At 42.6% G+C, this 20,453-nt stretch overlaps 1 protein-coding gene across 2 annotated transcripts in view; it reads right to left on the bottom strand.

Moving 5' to 3' along the window:
- Window positions 1–338: 338 nt before the first annotated feature.
- smurf1 (SMAD specific E3 ubiquitin protein ligase 1) overlaps window positions 339–20,453 on the bottom strand; it is a 20,375-nt gene continuing 260 nt past the window's right edge. Inside the window, exons 2-18 of one of the 2 annotated variants that reach the window (XM_080043121.1) lie at window positions 12,003–12,041; window positions 11,466–11,574; window positions 9,951–10,084; window positions 9,741–9,806; window positions 9,539–9,614; window positions 7,541–7,752; window positions 7,324–7,408; window positions 6,555–6,701; window positions 5,625–5,865; window positions 5,103–5,206; window positions 4,419–4,533; window positions 4,121–4,299; window positions 3,615–3,752; window positions 3,358–3,478; window positions 2,736–2,937; window positions 2,201–2,285; window positions 339–2,099 (exon numbers count right to left, since the gene is read on the bottom strand). In XM_080043121.1, coding sequence (XP_079899247.1) covers window positions 2,000–2,099; window positions 2,201–2,285; window positions 2,736–2,937; window positions 3,358–3,478; window positions 3,615–3,752; window positions 4,121–4,299; window positions 4,419–4,533; window positions 5,103–5,206; window positions 5,625–5,865; window positions 6,555–6,701; window positions 7,324–7,408; window positions 7,541–7,752; window positions 9,539–9,614; window positions 9,741–9,806; window positions 9,951–10,084; window positions 11,466–11,574; window positions 12,003–12,041 — 2,153 coding nt within the window. In that variant the 3' untranslated portion in view covers window positions 339–1,999. The remainder of the gene's footprint in view (window positions 2,100–2,200; window positions 2,286–2,735; window positions 2,938–3,357; window positions 3,479–3,614; window positions 3,753–4,120; window positions 4,300–4,418; window positions 4,534–5,102; window positions 5,207–5,624; window positions 5,866–6,554; window positions 6,702–7,323; window positions 7,409–7,540; window positions 7,753–9,538; window positions 9,615–9,740; window positions 9,807–9,950; window positions 10,085–11,465; window positions 11,575–12,002; window positions 12,042–20,453) is intronic. The other variant, XM_080043122.1, reaches the window with a different exon arrangement.

The following is a 20,453-nucleotide window of genomic DNA, read 5'->3' as shown; positions in this document are numbered from 1 at the left end:
CATTACAGAGTTGTTAATCTACGGTAAAAATAAAGCAAATAACAGGAAGTCATACAGTGTTGCTGAGGCACTTGACTACGAAAGACTACATCTATATTTCAAATGTCAAATATCTTGGTTTGAAATGGGGATGTTTTAAACACTATCTTTACCAAATCGTATGCACAATACACAATTAATGTATAGTGTATTGGAATAAAACATTTCTTCTTTTATTCAAAGTAAGAAGAATTAAATGATTTAAACTTCCAATTCAAGATGTGGGAAAGGTGATTACAAAGTGAGTGACAGACAGGTATAATAATGCACATAACACAAGGAATGTATTTTCAATTTAATTTCTTTTAATATAATCTTATTTACATTGTATTTTTTCATAAATGTTTAGTACATAGTAAGTTACAATACTCTTGCATCCATTACACAGTGAGCTCAGAATCTAGAAAATGCAGTTTGAAATGATACTGCATAACAGTCTTCAATATTCAACCTACAGCAGATCCCAACTTCTTCCACATTACTCGCTTGACATTTATGTTTTCCAGATTTCATTGACTTCCATGGAGGACTGATGACTTTGTTCATTCATGGTGGTCTTGAGGATGATAACAAACCCCTTCTAACATTCAGGCTATGGAGAACAAGAGATGGGCAGAGAAACATCAGGGCCGCAGAGAAAAACAAAACAAAAGAGATGTTGAAATGGACGATGAGACATGTATGAAAGGCTTAGGAGATTTTTATTATACATGTCAAATTCAATCCAAATTCCTGAAGCTGACTCCTTCTTTCCCATCCTAGTGGCTCATTTTGGAAAAACTACCAAGGTCCGGCCCTAAGACCTCTCCATAACATCAGTAGAGTTAAGATTTCAAAGTTAGGGCCTCAATCCCTTTCACATCAAATGAATGTAACATGGCATTTAAAACACCAAAAACACTAACTGTGTTCATACACTGACAAAGGGTATTTCTCCGCAATAATATGAATGTTAAAAAAAAAATTAAAAAAAATGTAACGAAATTCAATCAAACCCACTTTGTGGATTACTCGAATTGCAAGTGAATTGACCCTTCAACTCTGGTAGAGGGGGTGGTGAAGAGATTAGTGTGGGCTCCGTGTAGAGCGTATAGCAGCTTGGTCAGTAATCACTTAGTAATAAATAATAAAATATCAGAGTGGATCAGAGTGGTCGCAGATACAAACGGAAGAGACAATAAAAGTTACCAAACAGAGGAGCAGGCTCATTTGATCATTTTTACAGCGTAACCGGGTGCCATGCCTGACACACTCACTCTCTCTCACACACACACACACACACACTCACACTCACACGCGCACAAACACTCTCACTCTCTCACTGTCTCATACATACACACACACACATACACACACACACACAATACACACACGTACATGCACGCATTCTGATACACGACAGTGGTTAAACATAAAGCATGAATACTAGTCAATCAAACAGCTCTGTCAGACAGAGAGACAATCGGTCTCCGCCTTGTTCTTCACACGTCTGATTTTAGTTTTTTTTCCAAAGTCTCTGTTCGCAGGCTCGCATGTGATTGGCTGATTCTGTCCGGAGACTTGTGTGTGTCGTCGAATGCGCTGTGGCGGTAGACATTCTGAAGAATGACATCATAGCTTGTTAAAACTGAAGGATAAAAATGCTTCTTCAAAACATCTGAAAAAAGTTTAAAATACTTATTTATTTTTTGTGTGTTTTTTTTGTAGTTGTTGTAGATTTGTTCCCCCTCCTGCTGTGCTTCCTCCTTTTACCCCCAACAGTTCGGTGGTGAAGAGGTGGCAAGGGACTGTGCGTCCTTGTGATGCTTGGCCGCTCTGTATACTTTGTGTATACTTGATATTCTGTTGATGTTTGTGTGTGTCACTGTGTATATATATATATATGTAAAATGTCAAAAAGTTCTTTGCAAGTGCAAGCGCAAGTGTGACTGTTTATATGTTGGTTTGGTTGGGGGATTGGTCACTCCACAGCGAAGCCACACGTCTCCTCCACCGCCGTCAGCAGTTTCTCGTAGAGTTTCTCGTAAGACTCATAGGGAGGGACGTCTATCCGGTTAAAACTACAGATAGAAAAGGAGAATTAGTGACATTTACAATTATAAAAAAAGATGAACCTTATTAAGCATTTCTTTTTCCACCTTTCTTTCCTCTCTGTGCTTACCACGTGTGAGCCTTGGGCAGGTTGTCTGTGTTGGCGTCTATCAAATGGATTGTGAAGAGTCTTGGTCCTGCAGAACCTGTAGAACCTTACACGCATACATTCTAGTTATCACTGCTCTATCCGGATACACGGAGCACTCATCACACTTCAAAATGCCAACGCTTTACAAATGAATTAGCTGAAGGTTTTGGACGGGCATTGAACTGGTTTAAAAGCTGAATATGGATAATATCATCAGAAATACATTGAAATTGGGCATAAATTGAATATGGATTGGTGGCAAAAGAGCTAATTGAGAGAGCAAACAAAGTATAAATGAATCTTAAACTATGCAGATTAAATTGATAAATCAAACTCATTTATAAAAAATTAATCTTTTGGATAGATTATTCTCAAAAAAGGGAAAATATGTAATCAATTAATATGCAATAACAAATTAATTCAGTCTACAAAACTTAAACAACAAATTAACAGTGACAACAACCGATGTGTACAGTAAGTGTGTGTGTATTGTCTGAATCAGACCATGACCCACCCTGCAACGCTTTGAACCCCTGTAAGGGCACCCTGGTGGAGCCCGTGACGAACTGCAGGAGGCGTCCTCTCCTCTCCTCGCTGAAGGCCTCCACCGCCTGCCAGAACCACCGCACCACGTTGCTCTCACTGGTGCAGTGCTTCAGCCGCGTGTTTGTCTTCCAGTCGGCAAGATCTATCTTCCCCAGTCCACCGATAATCAGCTGGAGGAGGGGGAGAAGGAATGTATTGAGAGGAAGAAAAAGGCCGCCCAATGACAATTATCTCCACACCATCTGCAAACCGTCCATACTGTTTTCGCTGACAAAAAAGTGCATCGTTAATTCACGGCAGAGTCTCTGTAAACTGGTATGTAAACAAAGGGGGCCACCGTATCTAGCAACATGCTGTTGACATCCAGCTCACACACAGTACGGACAGGTAGCAGATCTGGGGAAGAAATTCGCTGATTTTGTCAAAAAGCTACTTTGACAACAAACATTCTCCAGAGTTGCTGAATCCACCTTTTATGACACTTTCAAAATCCACAAGCAGGAAGAATGATCAACTCCCATTGCAACAATAATGTAGTTTAGTCCGTTATTTATGATAACTGGTGTACTGCTCATAGTCAAGACCTGTACCTCAAGTTCTTTATGGTCGAAAGGTTTGAGGAGGTGCTGGGGGATGAGCTCGCTGAATCCCTTCTGTAGAGCCAGAAACTGGGCTTCAATTCCACGCATAAACCTCCAGTTCACATAAAGTCTGAAACACACAAACAAAAGAGTTGCAGGTCAAATGAATGTACTGTAAGCAAACGTATTGTGCAGATGTAGGCTATTGTTTACACTCTGTATCAAAAGGCATCGTCTGGACAACGCTCGCGTATCACTGTTCTCACCTCACATATTCCTTTTTGTTCTCCTCAGTGACGGGGATGTTGCGCCCGTTAGGTTTGAGTTCATGTTGTAAGAACTTCCCAAAGGCATTGTGCTCCACGCAGAACGTGTGGTCCAGGACTGAAGTGATGTCGTTCTCCCTGCAAAAAAAAGATGATCAAAATGAGTCTGATGTCACATTAAACTTATTAAACCTATACAACCTTTTTTTTTTTTTTTTATATATATATAATTATAAAAGGACCTAATTGGATAAAATATTCCGAACAGTTGTGTAGTCATGTACTAATATTCTACTTACAGCCAGTACAAAGCTATAACTAAGAACTACAAATCTGAATCACAGAAGAAAGAGCTCTTGTTTGAGATGATCTGGGATATGTATTCAATGGAAAAGGATGATATACCATCTAAAACATTTTTAACATTAACATTATATGTAAAAAATGTAAATAAAAACAAAGCTGAAAACAAAATGTGTGTGGGGGGGGGGGGTGCATTTGCTCACAATATCCACACGAGGCTCTTGTGCAACTCGGGGTCGGTGGTCTCCAGGTCGCTGAGCGTGATGGGTTTGCCCAGAAGCTGTTTGTAGAAAGGCAGCGTGAAGCTCCCATTGATGTAGTGGCCGTGAAACACCGCCAGGCCCATCACGCGACCCACAAAATGGAAATATGACAGGTGGTCCTGAGAGGAAGAAAAAAAACACACAGACGGAGAGAGAGAGAGAGAGACACAGAAGCTCAGAGAAATTCCCCTTCATTCAGTGAAGTGGCTTTGTGTGCGTTTTTTATATAGATACTCACGGGGTTGATGGAGGAGTCTGGATTGATCTGAAGTGTGTAGATGTTGTCCGTGGAGTACTGGAACAGGCCGTAGTATGGGTTCAACATTTCGTGGCACAGCAGGTACAGCCACTCCCTACAGAAGAGCACCACATGGTCAACTAATGTTCCCAAACTCACATACAAAACGCAGACACAAGCAAGAAACAAAGAGAAAACAACTAGATCATATGATGTAGCCTGTGCAGCTTTGGTCAATAGATGGAGCACTGTTGCTAAAACATTTGGCCTCCCTAGCTGCTAAAATAATTAAGCATGACACTGCAGCTAGAAGGTTAAACTTATTCATTCATTAGTTTGGAGGTCCCTTTCTCATCACAATACTGACTAATGGAAGCTATAGTACGTAACTTTGTCATATAAATGAATGTCGGTTACGTTCAAGCCATCGCCAAAAGAGTTGACATTAAGTTGATTAAGCCTATCAGCTCCACAAAACTCTCTGTAATTCTCAGTATGGCAGCGTAATATCTTGTCTCTCACTCTCTCCTTGATATGTTTGGCTAAAAAAGCAGATGTATGAATGTATACCTAAAGCACTTCAACTCAAGTAAGTGTGGCGAGGAAAGAGGGACTCATCATAGGCAACTGCACACTAAACTGGCAGAAATGGAAAGCCTAAAAAGAACATTTGTGCTACATTACCTGGCCACTCCTCCATAGTCAAGGCCTTCCTCTCCCCTGAACTTCACCATCAGACGCTTCTTCAGGTCTTTGGGCCTCATCTTCATGATTTGTCGATACGACTCCTATACAGAACGATACACGCAGACACGCACAAAAACATTAGAAAGAATTGGAGACTCACAACAAAGCTCTTTAGACACTGCTGTCTTCCGTTTCACCGTTTATTAAAATGAACAAATAGCAGTGCTTTTGTGCTCCGCTCCAGAGGGAAAAACCATGAAAGAATAGGTTGTTGTTGAGTCATGAAGAGAGTGTGGACGTGTTGAATGTATGAATGTAAACATTTCACAGGAGCTACCCACTCCGTCCACACTGCTTTTAATTCACTGGACTGTGAACGGCATTTTACACAAAGGTCTGATCTGTGTGCGTGCGGCTCATAAAAATGTCAAGAAATGTTGTAGTTGGATTTCTTTTCATTTTTATTTCCCCCCTTTCAATAAGTTGTTGCTCCCCTGGTTATGACATCACAGCACCCACCTCGAAGATCTCCTCCCGCGACACCTCGATGCGACAGTGTCCTGCCTGCGGCTGCTGCAACGACAGCTCGTGGCGCAGCAGCTTGAGCTTGTGGACCAGGTCTCTCTCGTAGCGCGCCGCCACGTCTCCCTCTCCTCCTCCTCCTACCACCACTCCGTTGCCCACTCCTCCGTTGCCCACCTCTTCGCCCCCCACCTCCATCTGGGGGGCCTGGGACGATTCTTTAGCTTGGGATTGCTGGCTGGAAAGTGTGAAAAAGAAAATGGTAGGGAGGAGAAGAGATGACGTGACGAGAGGAAAGAATGACAGGCAAAAAAAATGTATTAATGCACTGAGAATTTGCGTAAACCTACCCCAAAAAGGAGAAGTGAGTGAGATTTTTTTTGTTAATATACTTGTTAAATCACTCTATTCATACAGCAATCACTTAAACAGTATGCGCAGGTCATAATACAGGTCTCCCAGGCATTCAGCTTTGCAGTAAATGTCAGATAACATTTCCAGGATCCCGCTCGTTTTATCCAATCAGTAGACAGAGCACTCTAAAGAGGCGGGTCTATGTGCCCGTGAATGATGACCCGCTGCTCTCCATCGCGGCACTATCTGAAGAAGACAGCTGCGCGTTCATGTGGTGGTGACGTAGGGACGAGGAAGGTCAATGCAGTCAGCGACAGAAAGTTAGCTAAAAGGACCATATCAAGTACTTCTCCTTTAAGCCCACATTACTGTAAATCACACGCGTCAAGTATTATTAACAGAGCTACTGCTGACTGTTTTAGTAGGTCACGCTCCGAGGCAGTCTGAGTCCAGATTAGATTAACAGCAGATCAGTCGAAACACACACTCCCTTGGTATGCGTCAGTGTCTGCCACACAGGTGTAGTAGGTGGATTGATGTGTGTTTGTTATGTATGTGTGTGTGTGTCTGTACCTGATAATTGTGTGCAGGCGTGGGTCTGTGAACTGTGTGGTTCTGTTGTTGTGGTCCACAAAGTAGATGCGGCCGGACACGGTGCTGCGGACCTCCCAGCCCACTGGCAGAGGCCCAAGCTCCTCGCAGCTCACGCTAGCCAGGTCCCTGCACCGGGGAACACGCAAAGCAGACAGACAGTAAAGACTTCAGTTAGCAGCAGAAATCCACAATACGGCGCCAAACAAATCAACTCTCTGAAACGAACAACTCTAAACCCCACATACTGTACGTTCTTAACCTCTCATACTGCCCTTAACCTAGCCGGAGATTTTCCTGTTAATCTCTTTTTTTCTGTGTAAGTAGTGCAGAACAAAATAAGAAGAACTCAGACTTTTAGAGTTAATAGACGAAAGTGGGCTTCACAGTCCGTACACAATATGACAGCCTCTGACCTTAGACCCTAAAGTTTGACTGAGGAAAAACTGACCAGCAAAAAAAAATACTTAATAAACTTACACATATCACTACTATCAACAGAATTGTTTTATAATAATGATGATATCAGACTTTATCGGACAAAATTAAAAACCCAGACACGGGAATCGGATGGGAACTGCAAAATAGTGGATCGGTTCACCACGGCACGTGTTGTCATTTATTCTGTTCTCATGTTCTTTCGTCTCCATGTCTTTCCCTTTGCTGCTGTAATGACCGTTTACTCAAAGGTTAATCAAATTCCAGGTTATGCTTTGACTAGAGACGTAAGTGAAGCGGGATGCAGTCGTACCGTGGTATCCGAGGGTCGTGCCAGGTGCTGACGCCCGTCTGTGTGTGAAGGAAGTAAACCTGGCCCTGCACCGTAGTTCGTTGCTCTGTTTTAAAAGAAAGAAAGACAAAGAAAGATGTTGCGTGAATAGGGACATGAGAGATATGTTTTATCAAAATCCACCAAAGATTTTGGTACAGAGAATTATGCGAAAACATAAGCCTTAAAAAAAACTGACCGTAGCCCTCGGGCAGGTCTGGCGGCTGGTGCCCGTGCGGTCTGTTTTGTGGGGTGTGGGCGTGGCCTCTGGAGTCTCCCCCTCTGATTCGCTGCGTCTGAAGTCGGTTCTCCTGACTGGGCGAGTCCAGCCGGCAGTTCCCGCCCCCCGCCGCACCAGTGGGGTCGGAGTATGGCAGCGGCTCTTCACTGAAGCACCCCTCAAACACAGGCCTACACACACACACACACACACACACCACTGAAGTTTTCCCAGTTTACTTGAATCACATGATAGGTCAACTGCTTTTTATTTTGAATGCAGATTGGGGGCAGATCAAACAATGATAATGAAGAACTTGCAACACAACAGGTAAGCAAAATAAGTGTCAGTTCTTTTTCACATGACTAAATGGAGAAGCCTATGGATTAAAGGAGGAGTCAGTGATTCTTCAGGATGCTTGTTGTCAAAATCACTTTGTCAAAATCAGTGAAAATGTCCAAATGATCCACAACTACCTGTCTATACTGTGTGTGCGCTGGCAAAAAACTACAACCTAGGCTCTGTAAAGTGGTACGTAAAAAAAAAAAAGGGAGCCCATCGTAGCTAACAACAGACCACTTTACGGAGCCTAGGCTCCGTATTAAAGCGGCAACGAGTAACTTTTAAATATCTTTTAAACAGCCTCATGTTTCCTCTCATAATCATAAATTACCTTTAACAGCAAACGAGACCATCAGTGCAAAGAAAGACGTTTTTATATAGTTTTTATTACTGCATTTGATCTGGTCGTACACCCAGTCCGATTTTCGGTTCACGCGTGCATGCTCTATGGTCACATATCCGTATTGGTCACAGATTTCAGTGTGGCGCAGTTACGCGATTTGAGAAGCCTATCCCTCCAGGTGAGGGAAGGGGAGCGGGAGCCTTGTTTGAGACAGTTGTTTGTCGTCATAATGACTGATAACGGGGCTGAACCATAAAAGAAAAAAAAGAAAATGCAATGAAGAAAAGCGAAAAGGGAGAGTGATAGTCGGGCGGGAGGGCGTTGCCAAGCAACGTATACACAATTTCACGCAGCGAACCTAGACTGCAGCATGGACTGCAGTGTTTACTCCTAAATGAATGAGCGGTAGCCTACTAAAACAAAGTTTACTTTGCCTCACCAGCATCATCAGATGACCATTATTCATCTGAAATAGTCATTATTTACAACATAAACACATTACCTCATCGTGATACTAACTAACTGCCATCTCTCGTTCATTCGCTTTGTGTGGGGACACGGACTCGTTCAGCTCCGTGAGAGGTGACAATGCATCAACTCATTGCAATCAGGTGTGTTTAGCACTTACTGGCATTAGTTGATGCTGTGTCACCCATAGACTCACGGAGCCGAAAAGAGTCCGGTGCCCTCACACTTTGCTTTCAACACACGGACACGCACCATATTGCTTCCTGATTATTTGAATCTGCACGCCCTGCACGCTGCCTGCACGAGCTAGAAAACAGCTTCACGACAGCTGGCGTCGTAATAATACTACCGCTTTTGTTCAAAGGTGTCGCCAACGTGCCGACTTACTCGTAGTGGCTTTAACACTTTTTTTTTCAGCACACACAAACAGTACAGACAGGTGGCTGATCATGAGGAGATATTCACTGATTTTGACAAGGAGTGATTTTGACAACAAGGATTCTTCAGAATTGCTGACTCCACCTTTGACATCAGACTGAATCTTTTTGGGGCCAAGTGTCTTTTGGTTTATTTCTTTCAACCATAGCTTTGATAAATGTACTACAATTACAACTAACTATTTTGGTTTTGTTTCCACCATTTCCAAAGTTAAGTGACGTTATGTTAAACCAAAGCACAGCATGTGATAATACCAATGTGAGACAGAGACAGACTTTGGGTTTCTCATACTCTTTAAATCTCACACCTGACTCAGAATAATCACAATACACAACCGTTTCTCTACATGACGTGACGCAGCGCAATAGGCCTTGAGACAAACTCACCCATCGTTTTCCAACAGTCCCCTGCAGTCCACCACGGGGCCTCCGCTGCCGATACGGTCTCGCGTCTGTAAACTCACTGGAAACACAGAGGTGGTACAGGTCAGAGATATGACAGCTAACACAGCCAAGGGAAAAGCATCATGGGGAGAGAGACCACGGGGAGTGATTAGTACAGGTAAAGTATCAGTGCGCTCAGACTTACCTACAATCTGCCCCCGCACGGCATCGCTATCTGAGGGGTTGAGCTTACATAGATCTAGACGCTGGTCTGGAAGAACGGGAGGAAATGTATGTAAATAAAAATTAAAAATAAATTTGTTTTTCTGTTCTATTAATATCTGTGAGCGTATTACACATGTGTACGTTTTAAAATGAGAGGGCATGGAGTTCAAAAAACTAAAAACAAACTTACATCCTGTGTCTTTTAGCCGGCTGATGGCATTGGAGAGAAGTCGTATGCAGCCCAGGAAGCCCGCCCCCTGTCGTTTATGGATCTTTTTGTGGTTCCATATGCTGATGGTGATGGAGTCTGTCTTTCCAATGTAGCTGAAATACACACACACACACACACACACACACACACACACACACACACACACACACACACACACACACACACACACACACACACACACACACACACACACACACACACACACACACACACACACACACACACACACACACACACACACACACACACACACACACACACGCTAAGAATCTTGTGTCTACTTTTTTTTTAACACGGTTAGGCATAGGCGTGACATATCTGAATGTCTTGAGAAAACAAATATGACGTTTTGTAGATGAATATAAACCGGTTATATTAGCTTAAATATTTGGATGACAATCCTGTATTATTGCAACACCTGCATTTTTGCAAAATTACTGTTTGAAGACAAAGGAGCGAATTGGAACACAACAAAGCAGATATTCATCTTTGACATCTTTTCAATATATTGTCATGATTTTTGATAATAGCAAAACAATGAAAAAGAAGCAGGCATAGGCACGATTAGTGTATTCAAAGATCGAGTACTCGTTTTTCAAGATCTACAACTCATCTGTCTGCAGGACCAACAAAACACGGCAATATAGCCTACAAACGCCCAAACAAAACAAAAGAAAGTCACTGTTGCACATAAAAACCGAAGCAGGTAAAATAAATGATAAAATGTAATTAACTATATAGTTAAAAAAAACAGCAGGAACAGTCCCTACCACAGAGCCTAATGCTCAGTCCGTGGCTCATTATTCTTCAACCATTGGACTACTCCGAAGAACCTTTATAATCAGAGGCAGCATCTCTTGAGTAATCATCGCTGGTATTGGCTTGGTGATTTCTCTCTGGCATATTTTACACTGGACCACTCCTACTTCCACAAACTACTTCCAGACCTTAGCTATATAGCCGTTCTGTACACCTGACTTATTTTACCCGTTAAAAGGTTTATGTCGAGCTAAAGGTCTAAGGGCAGAGGGTGTCATATTGTGAAGCCCACTGAGGCAAATGGCTATTTGTGATTTTGGGCTATATAAATCAAACCTGTTTTGATTTGATTTGAGACACCGGTGTAGACGGCTGCAGATATTAATAGGAGAGCATTTTTTATTTTTTTGCAAATGGGCAAGTAAGAAACATGTCTGAGACGCTTGCAGTCTAGACATGGGGTCATTGAAATTGAAACAACATGGTGGGGCTGATGGACAGACTTTGAGCTGGTGTTTTGCATGTGAAAAAATAAAAAAAAATAAACGTACACATAATTTTTATTTTTTTTAAGTACCCTTGTTAACCTGTCGATTTCATTTGAAACGAGCACTACTCGAGGAATCGATTACTCACGGCGCCCATTAGTTAAAGAAGTAAATAAACCAATTTTTGTTTTGTTTGAAGTGTATTTTGTTGGTGCAGGAGACTCACAGGTCGTAGTGCTGATTCCATTTGGGGTCCAGTGTGCTCTTGACTGTGTCCGTAGAGTGGCATTGACCTGAACCATCCACCACAACCTTGGCAAAAGGATCTGGCAGGCCTGCAGGGGCACACAGTTCACATTAAAATCGCTGGCAGGCAGTCACCACATTTAAATCACAAAGATGATAACATTTAAGTGTTAAGAAGCAGTCTAAATTGTCTCAAGTGCTGCACATAATAACATTATCTCCACCACGACCATTTGCAGTTTTTTTCTCTTCTTTTCTGAGACCTGTCCTGTAATTTAAAACCCTCTTAGTCTTAACACAATAGCAGCAGATTTAGATTTGGTTTTTCACTGTTATTCCAACTGTTGTATTTAATGAAAGCAATGGTGGCCCTCATCCTGGCAGCAGTCTTAGGATTTCTATTATCCCTGCTTTAGAATGGCACATTCACAGCCATTGAAAAAGCCATCAGGGCATCATGTGTACGTAAAGCAATCATCATGAAGCAAGACGCATGCACATAATAACAGGTACTTACGAAAGAAGTCTTTCTTTGCAAGGTTCTTGGCACATAATACTGTAAAAGACAAAGAACATTTATGAACAAAATGCCACATACATAAATATGCTAATTATGTCACAGTGTGTAGGCCGGTACAAATGTATGCTTCTGGCGGACACACTGTGTGAGGAGGAAGAATGCTGCAAAGGATAATACATGAATGCCAGAGGATGGTAATGAGCAAGAAAAACGTATTTGACGTGCAGACAAGAGTGAGCTAAAGTATAAGCTACTGTCAGGATGACTGCACACACGCCGCCCACAGTCAGAGTGGCACAATGCCTTCTCTGCAACATCATCAACTTTGAGAATTCAGAAAGTAAAACTCCAACTGACCCAGACATTGTGAATTTTAAATTGTGTACTTAGCATTTAGTTCAGTGTATGTGTGTGTGTGGTGTGTGGGTGTGTGTGTGTGTGTGTTCTTGTGACAGCCTGTACAATGTGAGAGCTGGCATATTTCATGTCAGCTCATCGCTTGCAATGCACTTCATCATGTCCAGTAAGTCACAGGTACAAGTCTTGATAATAGCTCAGTGTGCACACATAAACAAAACAAGCTGCCTGTTTGTATTCAAGGTTGATGTAATGCACTAGTGCAATGTAAGGTGCAATTGACATGAAAACTATAATGACATTTACAACTCAAGTCAGAAAAGTCCAGTTCTAAATGTCATGCCTTGAAGCCCATTGTTAAGAAGCTTATGTGGTCAAAGCATGCATAAACAAGAATAAGCTTCAAATTGAAAAACCTTGGAAAGGAAAAAAATACATTTTCTGAAAGAAGTTAGGATTTCTTGGTCGGCACCTCACAAACCCATGCCACCAGATCACACTAGGAAGGAGCAGTTTAAACCACTGTCTGAAAAAATACAAGTGGAAATAACTTATTATACAATATCATCCAATGCAAACAGCTTTTTTGTTTCTACAAAAAAAAAAGGTAGGGTCAACTGCGACTTTCACCGTATGATTGTTGAATATCAGTGTCAGTTTAGTGTGTCAACAGAGGAACCACACTGTCTGATTAATGTTTAATAAAAACAGATCCATTATAGAGCAAGGCAATGTAAATACCTCATCATAAGTTCCTCTGGCTGACACACACACACACACACACACACACACACACACACACACACACACACACACACACACACACACACACACACACACACACACACACACACACACACACACACACACACACACACACACACACACACACACACACACACACACACACACACACACACACACACACGTGTATACCGGTGTTGAATTACCTTTTAGGATTCTAGCCCTTTAAACGCTACAGCCCAGATCACTTTCATGAACTCCCACTGACTGACAAGCCATTCAGATAAATTGCCAGATGGCAGGCCACCGGGGAACAAGAGAAAGAATGTGACGGGATTCTTTTACAAATACCTTTGACCCCATTTCTGTGCTTAAGACAAGACTATCATCATGTCAATCACCTTCATCCGGTCGGGGTGGGGGGGGTGTCATCCCCTGCATTGGTCTGAATTATTGAAGGTTTCTGTTTTCCGCCCCGTGCAACTTTATCAGAGCTTTCAATCAGGTTTCATGCGTCATACAAAATGCCATGCTACTTCAATGTGAGGGTTGGTCACCTGCTGCTTTCCTCTCTTTAAAAGAAAGGTGGAGTAAGCAATTCTGGCTTGTGAGTTGTCAAAATCACATTGTCACAACCTCTCCGTACTGTGAGTGAACTGAAATTAAATCTGGCGTTGTTAATACAAAGCCTAGGCTCTGTAAACTGGTATGTAAACAAAGGCTATGTCATCAAAGGGGGCCCACCTAGCAAGATGTCTGTTTATAGAGCCATGGTGTATTAACACTGAATTTCTCCTGAGTTGCTGACTGCACCTTTAGATCTAACGGTCCGAAAATCTATAGACTGCTGATCAACTTAAGCAAGCGATTTGAATGTCACTTCTCTCCTCCTGGGACTTATAATTAATGACCTTCTGGCATTTTGTAGATGAAATGATTAATCAAGAACATAATCTGCAGAATGATAAACAATGACTTCATTGCAAGCCTAGATGCAATCAGGCCTGTTATAATGGCACCATTACAGGGGGGAAGATTGGCCTGGGAGAAACAGACTCCCTCTAATGATCCATTCAAACTGCTCCCTAATTGATTTGCTCCACACCACCTCAACCGGCATCTAGTACACAGCCCTTTGAGGTCCCAATTAAAATTTGGCGTGATTTGATTTGGCCCAGACCGGCTCCCTCTAGGAAGTTAGTCAGCCAGCGGTTTAGGATGTGGTGAGTGTGTGTGTGTGTGGCGGCGTAGACGTGTCTGGCGCAGCCTGCTTTATTTCCTGTGATTAACCCACTGAGAATGACTGCAGGATATCCTTTTCCCCTTGTCCATTCCTCCTTCTCCTCCTGACTCACACATTCCACACTGAGACATCTTTTCTACACACGGACACAATGAAGGAAACCTAGCCGGAGAGACAGAGAGAGACGGAGAGAGAGAACTGAGCGTTCTAATTGGCCCCCTGCACATATAGTTTTTTTTTCCTGCTTCTTGACCAGCTCTTTTCTATGGCCCCGAATGTGTGACGGGCCCTTTTTTCAGCGTCTCAAGAAAAATTCCTTATTCTGCCAAGGTCACGGGTGGTGAAGACACACACACAGTTACAATTTTTGTCCTCGATTCTTTTCAAAACCTGAGTGTGCTGGAGAGAGAGAGAGAGATAGAGAGAGGGGGGGAGAGTGAGAGAGAGAGAGCCAGCCAGCAGTGGGAAAGGATTCCATTCATCCAATCTTGAGGAAACAAGCAGAAAGGATTCATGGGGGGAGATGATGAAAAACTGAGCCGCCTCTGTCTGTGCCACTCTAGCAGCTCTCCTCAAAGGAATTGGAAGTCACAACATGTTTCTGGCGCAATCAAGCATCTCCCGCCAACATTTCAAGGATTTGCAATTTTGCTCCAATCTTGCACCTTTCGAACACTTCCGAGGGATATTTCAGTATTTTTGAAGTGCTGGGGGTTGTATGAGATACTTGTGCAAAGTTAGTCTTGTAACCTTATGGAGATGACGATCAGTGCAGTCACTATGTGAGAAGTTTGGGGAAAATGTCTGTTACAGAAAGGGCCAGGCGGCCAGCAGATATTTTAATGCTACCCTAAAAAGTGAATATCCCCTCAATTGTCTGCTAAATTTAAGATGTTTTCACTGCTTGCTTCAGTTCGACACCGGACAGATGTTTATTTTTGCTCTGGGCATTTGGAGGCACCAAGATACACACACATACTGCGACCTCTTTTGAGAGGAGGTTATAGTCAACAAACTGTTAAAAACGTTTTTATTGTTTTTTAAATATCGATTTTTGGAACTTGAAACACGAAGAGAAATATAATGAAACAGACTTTTTTTTGGGCACAGTCCTAATAAGTACCTCATACAAACCCCCACTTCAAAAATATTTAACTATCCCTTTAATATTCATCCTCACCTCAGGTAGTGATAGGAACCTTAAAAATGGAGAGGCTCATTTAAACACCTTCAATCACACAGATAATGCAGGGTTCGACACAACGTATAGCCCGATGGCCCGGGGCCAGTAAAATCATATGCAGGGCAAGTTGATTGGCCAGTCACTGGCCAATCACAGTTCAGTATCTTTTTGTAGACTACATCATGGTCCATTGAAATGCGCGTTGAGAGTCGGAATGAAAGCAGTGTTTATTTAAGACTCAATATAATAAACCTAATATAAAATATATTTTTTAATGAAAGGCCAGTGGACAACCGATGCGTGGGCGTTTTGACAGGCAGAGCAACAAGCGGGTGCACTCTCGCTCCGTTGGCAGAGCTGTCTACCGTCCGCCTGCGAGTCGACTTGCTTTGCCCCCTTTCTTCCCACAGCAGAGGTGTGCAGAAAATGATAACTGCGCTTTTCCTTTATCTGCCGCCGTAATGTTACAGTATTTGCATCCAAACTCCAATGGTAATACAAATGAGAGGCGTTATTTAAACGCTGTGAATGCGTCTCCGGTGATTGTGTCGGTTGTAGACAGAAACGAACGGAGGGACTCCGCTCACTGTACAGTTCCTATAGTCGCGCAGTTTGGCACTGTGTTTTCAGGCTCGAGACATTCAATCAGATCGCGGAAGTCTTTCCCATTGAAATCGCTAACGGGGAGAATATCCCCGGTTATTATTTTAGCCACAAACCACAGTTCATCTGCGCAGCGGCTCACTCGCTGCCGAGATCACACGGTGAAACGCTGCTGTGATCGGACGAAGGCATTGTGTGTTTCTACGGTGATTTAACGTCATAGTCTTAGACGAGCGCTTAACTTATGCTGCATATTTTGCACTGCATTGTTTTTTATCAATAGTTTGAAAAAATGGTCCCACACCGGACTCTTATGTGAAGCTGCCACTTCATGGAGAAGTGACACTCCTGCAGCGCGCTCACGACCAGACGTGAACTCACATACACGGTGAAATCTCCCATTTAAAAAAACGGCATAACCCACTGATTTTCGGATTTCTATTCTATTTTTAAAGTCAACTTGAGCGCAAGTGGAAAACCGGTCATTCGGTCGACACATTCACATCCCTAATGCATATAGAGAAAGTAATAAAAACAGCCTACCACACCACAAAGAATGATCAGACCTTCATATCTTATTTTTTTTTTTTATGTTTGAACATGACTTCTGCAGGTGAACTATTCATTAAACTGCCCAAATTCAAGAATACAAACAACCATCAAACTACTGGACTTTAAAATACTGGCCGACTCTTTCAACATACTTTCAGTTGTAGGCTTCTAATTCAATATGTTTGCCTGGTTTTTATATTATGTGTATGAGCAATATCAACATTTCATATAATTAACTATAAGAAAAATAACCAAATCTAAAGGGAATATATATATACTGTTACAGTATAGATATTCCCTTTAGATCTGGTTATCTTTCTTTATTTTTCTAATACAGGTATTATAATTATTGACACTAAATTATGAAGAAAAAAAAAGTGTGTGCAGGGCCAGTGAAAATATACAAGGGGCCAGTAAAACTCGGATCCACTGGCCCGGCGGGCCAGTAGGAAAAAAAAGTTATGTTGAACCCTGTAATGGTCAAGTAACTTTGGGGAAAAAGCCAATCAATCCTGACCACAGATGTAGCCAAAAATAAATCTATACACAATATACATGAACACAAAGAAACTAGTGGGTGAAGTCCAGTGACCCATGACAGAACACAACTATGTCACTACTTTGTGTAACTTTCTTCTCCTCTCAGCTGCAAAAACAAAAGCAGCGGCCAGAAGGGCATGTGAGCAAATATCTCACCTGCTTAATAACGCGGCCTGAGCCAACACATACACACACACACGGCTGTCTGTGCTTTCTGCCACACGAATCGAAAGAGCAGGTCTGTAGTCACAAGCCAATCACAAACCCTCTATCATCAACACTACACCAAATGATCTTTTAGCACAGTATCTGATCCTCATTGATATGCTTTTTTGAACAACGGTGTGACATTCTAATTCCCTCCGTTCTCAAAATCTATCGGTTTCTGTGACAGTGTTTCTGTGAGTGTGTAATGTGTTCGCTGCCGGCTAGGTGAGCGGATTAGAAGTGCTTATGCTACTTTCTAAGTAAGTGATGATTCCCTCTTTCTCTCTCTCTCTTGAGCTTTTTGTTACCTTTCCCCTTTTCTCTTTTTTTGTCAATAGTTTTTCCTGATTCCTCCACTTCCCCGCCCTTCGTCCAGCAGACTTTTAAGAGTGTCCCGAGTCACCTTCTGCCGTGTCTGCTGCCTCCTGGTTCGATCAGACTACCTGGCAACTAAACCTGTTGCTTCCATAAGCAAATCAACATTCTGCTGCTGATTCACTGATTATTTCATCCATTTGACAGTGTTTTTCTTAACAATACAGTTGTTACCCCTCTCCGACCCATTTATTTTTCTTATTAGTCCTCCTGACTGTGTCCTGCAAACCTTGCCAGCTGCTGGGGGGGGGGGGGCATTCAACATTCTTTAAAAACCAAGACCAGAATTTGGGGCTGATGTTTACATTTTTTGATGTTGTGCAAGTACCAAGTTTTGCTACCAAAAACCAATACATTACTATGCTACCCAGGACATGTAAACTAAACTAAATCCTAACTTAAAAACAAACAACGCTTTATCAGATACTAAGGACATTCCAATGAAGTGTTTAAATCCCATTGTGGGTACTTGACAAAGTGCTTAAGACACAATTTTAGATGTCTAACTTTGTCCATTCTCATCTCACTACATCACATCACATTAAAGATAATGTGACACCACTCTTATTATACCCAGAGCACTTCTCCTTCAGCTATCTTAAGCTTATCCACATTTACAAAACAAAAAACCAGATGATAGAGGCAGAATTCACAACAGTCTCCTCTTGGCTAGCTTAACCACATCTAAATGAAACCAACGCAGTCTCTGAAATCTGAAACAGCGTCAAAACTGGCCTGGCTTTTGTCTGTGTCCCTGCCACAGACAGACAGTAGGCCAAACAGCCCCTCTCTCCCTGACAGACTAAACAGTGCCGGCCAGCCGGGTAGCATTGCGCTCCCATTGGCTCATCGCACATTCCTCATCCAATTAGAATTCCACTCATACCTGTGGGGGCGGGGCACAGTCAGGGGCAATAACCCTTTGTTAGCATCCAAGCTGAAATAATGAGCGACTGGTTAACACACACACACACCCTCCACAGCCTAAAAACATCCGTACACACTTTCACTGCCTCTCTCTGACAACGTAATGCTTTTCACTAGAGGAATTCCTCTGTGTCATTTTACCAAATTACACATTGGATTTACTACGTAAGTAGTAAAGCAATCATGACACTGACGAAAGATAGTACTATTACATAGTTCCTAGAGCCCAAGGCAACATCTTTAAATGTGTTGGTATGTCCGACCAAAAGTCCCTAATAACAACCCAAAACATGTTCAGTTCAATCCATAAGATGTTCACATTTGGGAAGCTGGGACCAGTGAATTTTTTCTCAAGACGAAGACAAATAATAAATGACTGATTAATTTTCTATGAGTTCTATTTCTAACACTTGGATCGTCTAACTTCTAATCTGTTTCACTCCTTCATCTATCCCCCCTATTCTACTCCATCCCGACCTTTCTATCTGCTTTTTTCTACACAGGTCCCTTGCTGTTTGTTAAACTGCGTGTGTAGTGTTTTTGATTCTTTTTGCTATTCTAGAAATCCAGTTTCAGGAAACAGAGGGGGACAAAGTAGGAAAGTAAACAAGACAGCATGTGGCGGACATTTTTAAACGGTGTTTATAAAAGTGAGTTTTACTTTCAAGAAACACCACGATCATACGCAGGATGTGCCTTCCACAGTTCACACCAACCAAAATATTTAGTCTACCAGCAGCAAGCTCCTTCAGGTGTGTGTTTGCTCAAGTTTGAATCAGGAGGGGCAGGGCAAGGCGTCTGCCCAACGGCACAGAGAGATCATTTCCATTTGAATGGACGACCCTGGATGCCCCAGTGGGGTTACATTAGCTACAGTGAAAACCCATTGTTCCAGCTGTGTCCGTGTATGTGCGTGAGGGGAAGAAGAGAGACTCCTATGTGCCCGTACGGAGGAGTCAGCCCCCCCCCCCCATAACGAGCTGAATATTTGAGTAGAGAGCAGCTTGCCTCCCCACCTAAAAAAATAGGAAACGTGTCAATCTTCTCTACGTTAGGAGAAGTTCAACGAGTTGGACATTTATCTTTCTCTCTACAGCTGCCAGAGCAGCGAAATGCAATCAATAGTCAATGCTAATGTGGGCTAGCATGTCTAAACTAGCGACGGATTGATTTTGACACAGGCTGTAGCTCGACATTTCCTTTTCTTTTTAAGTAAATCCCTGCTACAAAACTCTTTGCATTCAGGTCAAGCGACGAGACCGACTGGTGGTCAGCCCCCACCCCGTCCCCCAAAAATGGGTGTAGCTAGCAAGCGTTAGCGGTCAACATTGACTAGAATGTTACCATTAGCCGACGCTAGCTGGCTAAGAAGAAGCAAGTGATAGCTATTGATGGTCAGTTTCCCGAACGTGGCTTTCGAGTGTTTGCAATGAACTGACTTGGTGTGTGCCTTAGCTGTGAAACCCGAAAAGATAGTGGCCAGCTTCTTCACTGTCCTTTCGCTAATTTGGCTTAGCATCTCGGCTAACAGGCTAGCACTTGAGCTGCTGTGTTTGCCACACAAAAACCGGATGTTTGGGCAACAGCAGAGCCGAGAGCTTCACAGACACTACACGGCAGCTCGTTGGATTAGCACGTTCTAACAGCGGTTTTGTAGGTAAAGCAGTGTGGCTTTAGGTAAAACATGCACCGTAAGCGCTTTCTCTCTCGGTCTCAT

The sequence above is a fragment of the Ammodytes marinus genome (genome assembly GCF_949987685.1).
Source record: "Ammodytes marinus genome assembly, chromosome: 16".
NCBI lineage: Eukaryota > Metazoa > Chordata > Actinopteri > Uranoscopiformes > Ammodytidae > Ammodytes > Ammodytes marinus.
This window is presented reverse-complemented; position numbering and strand designations above follow the sequence as displayed.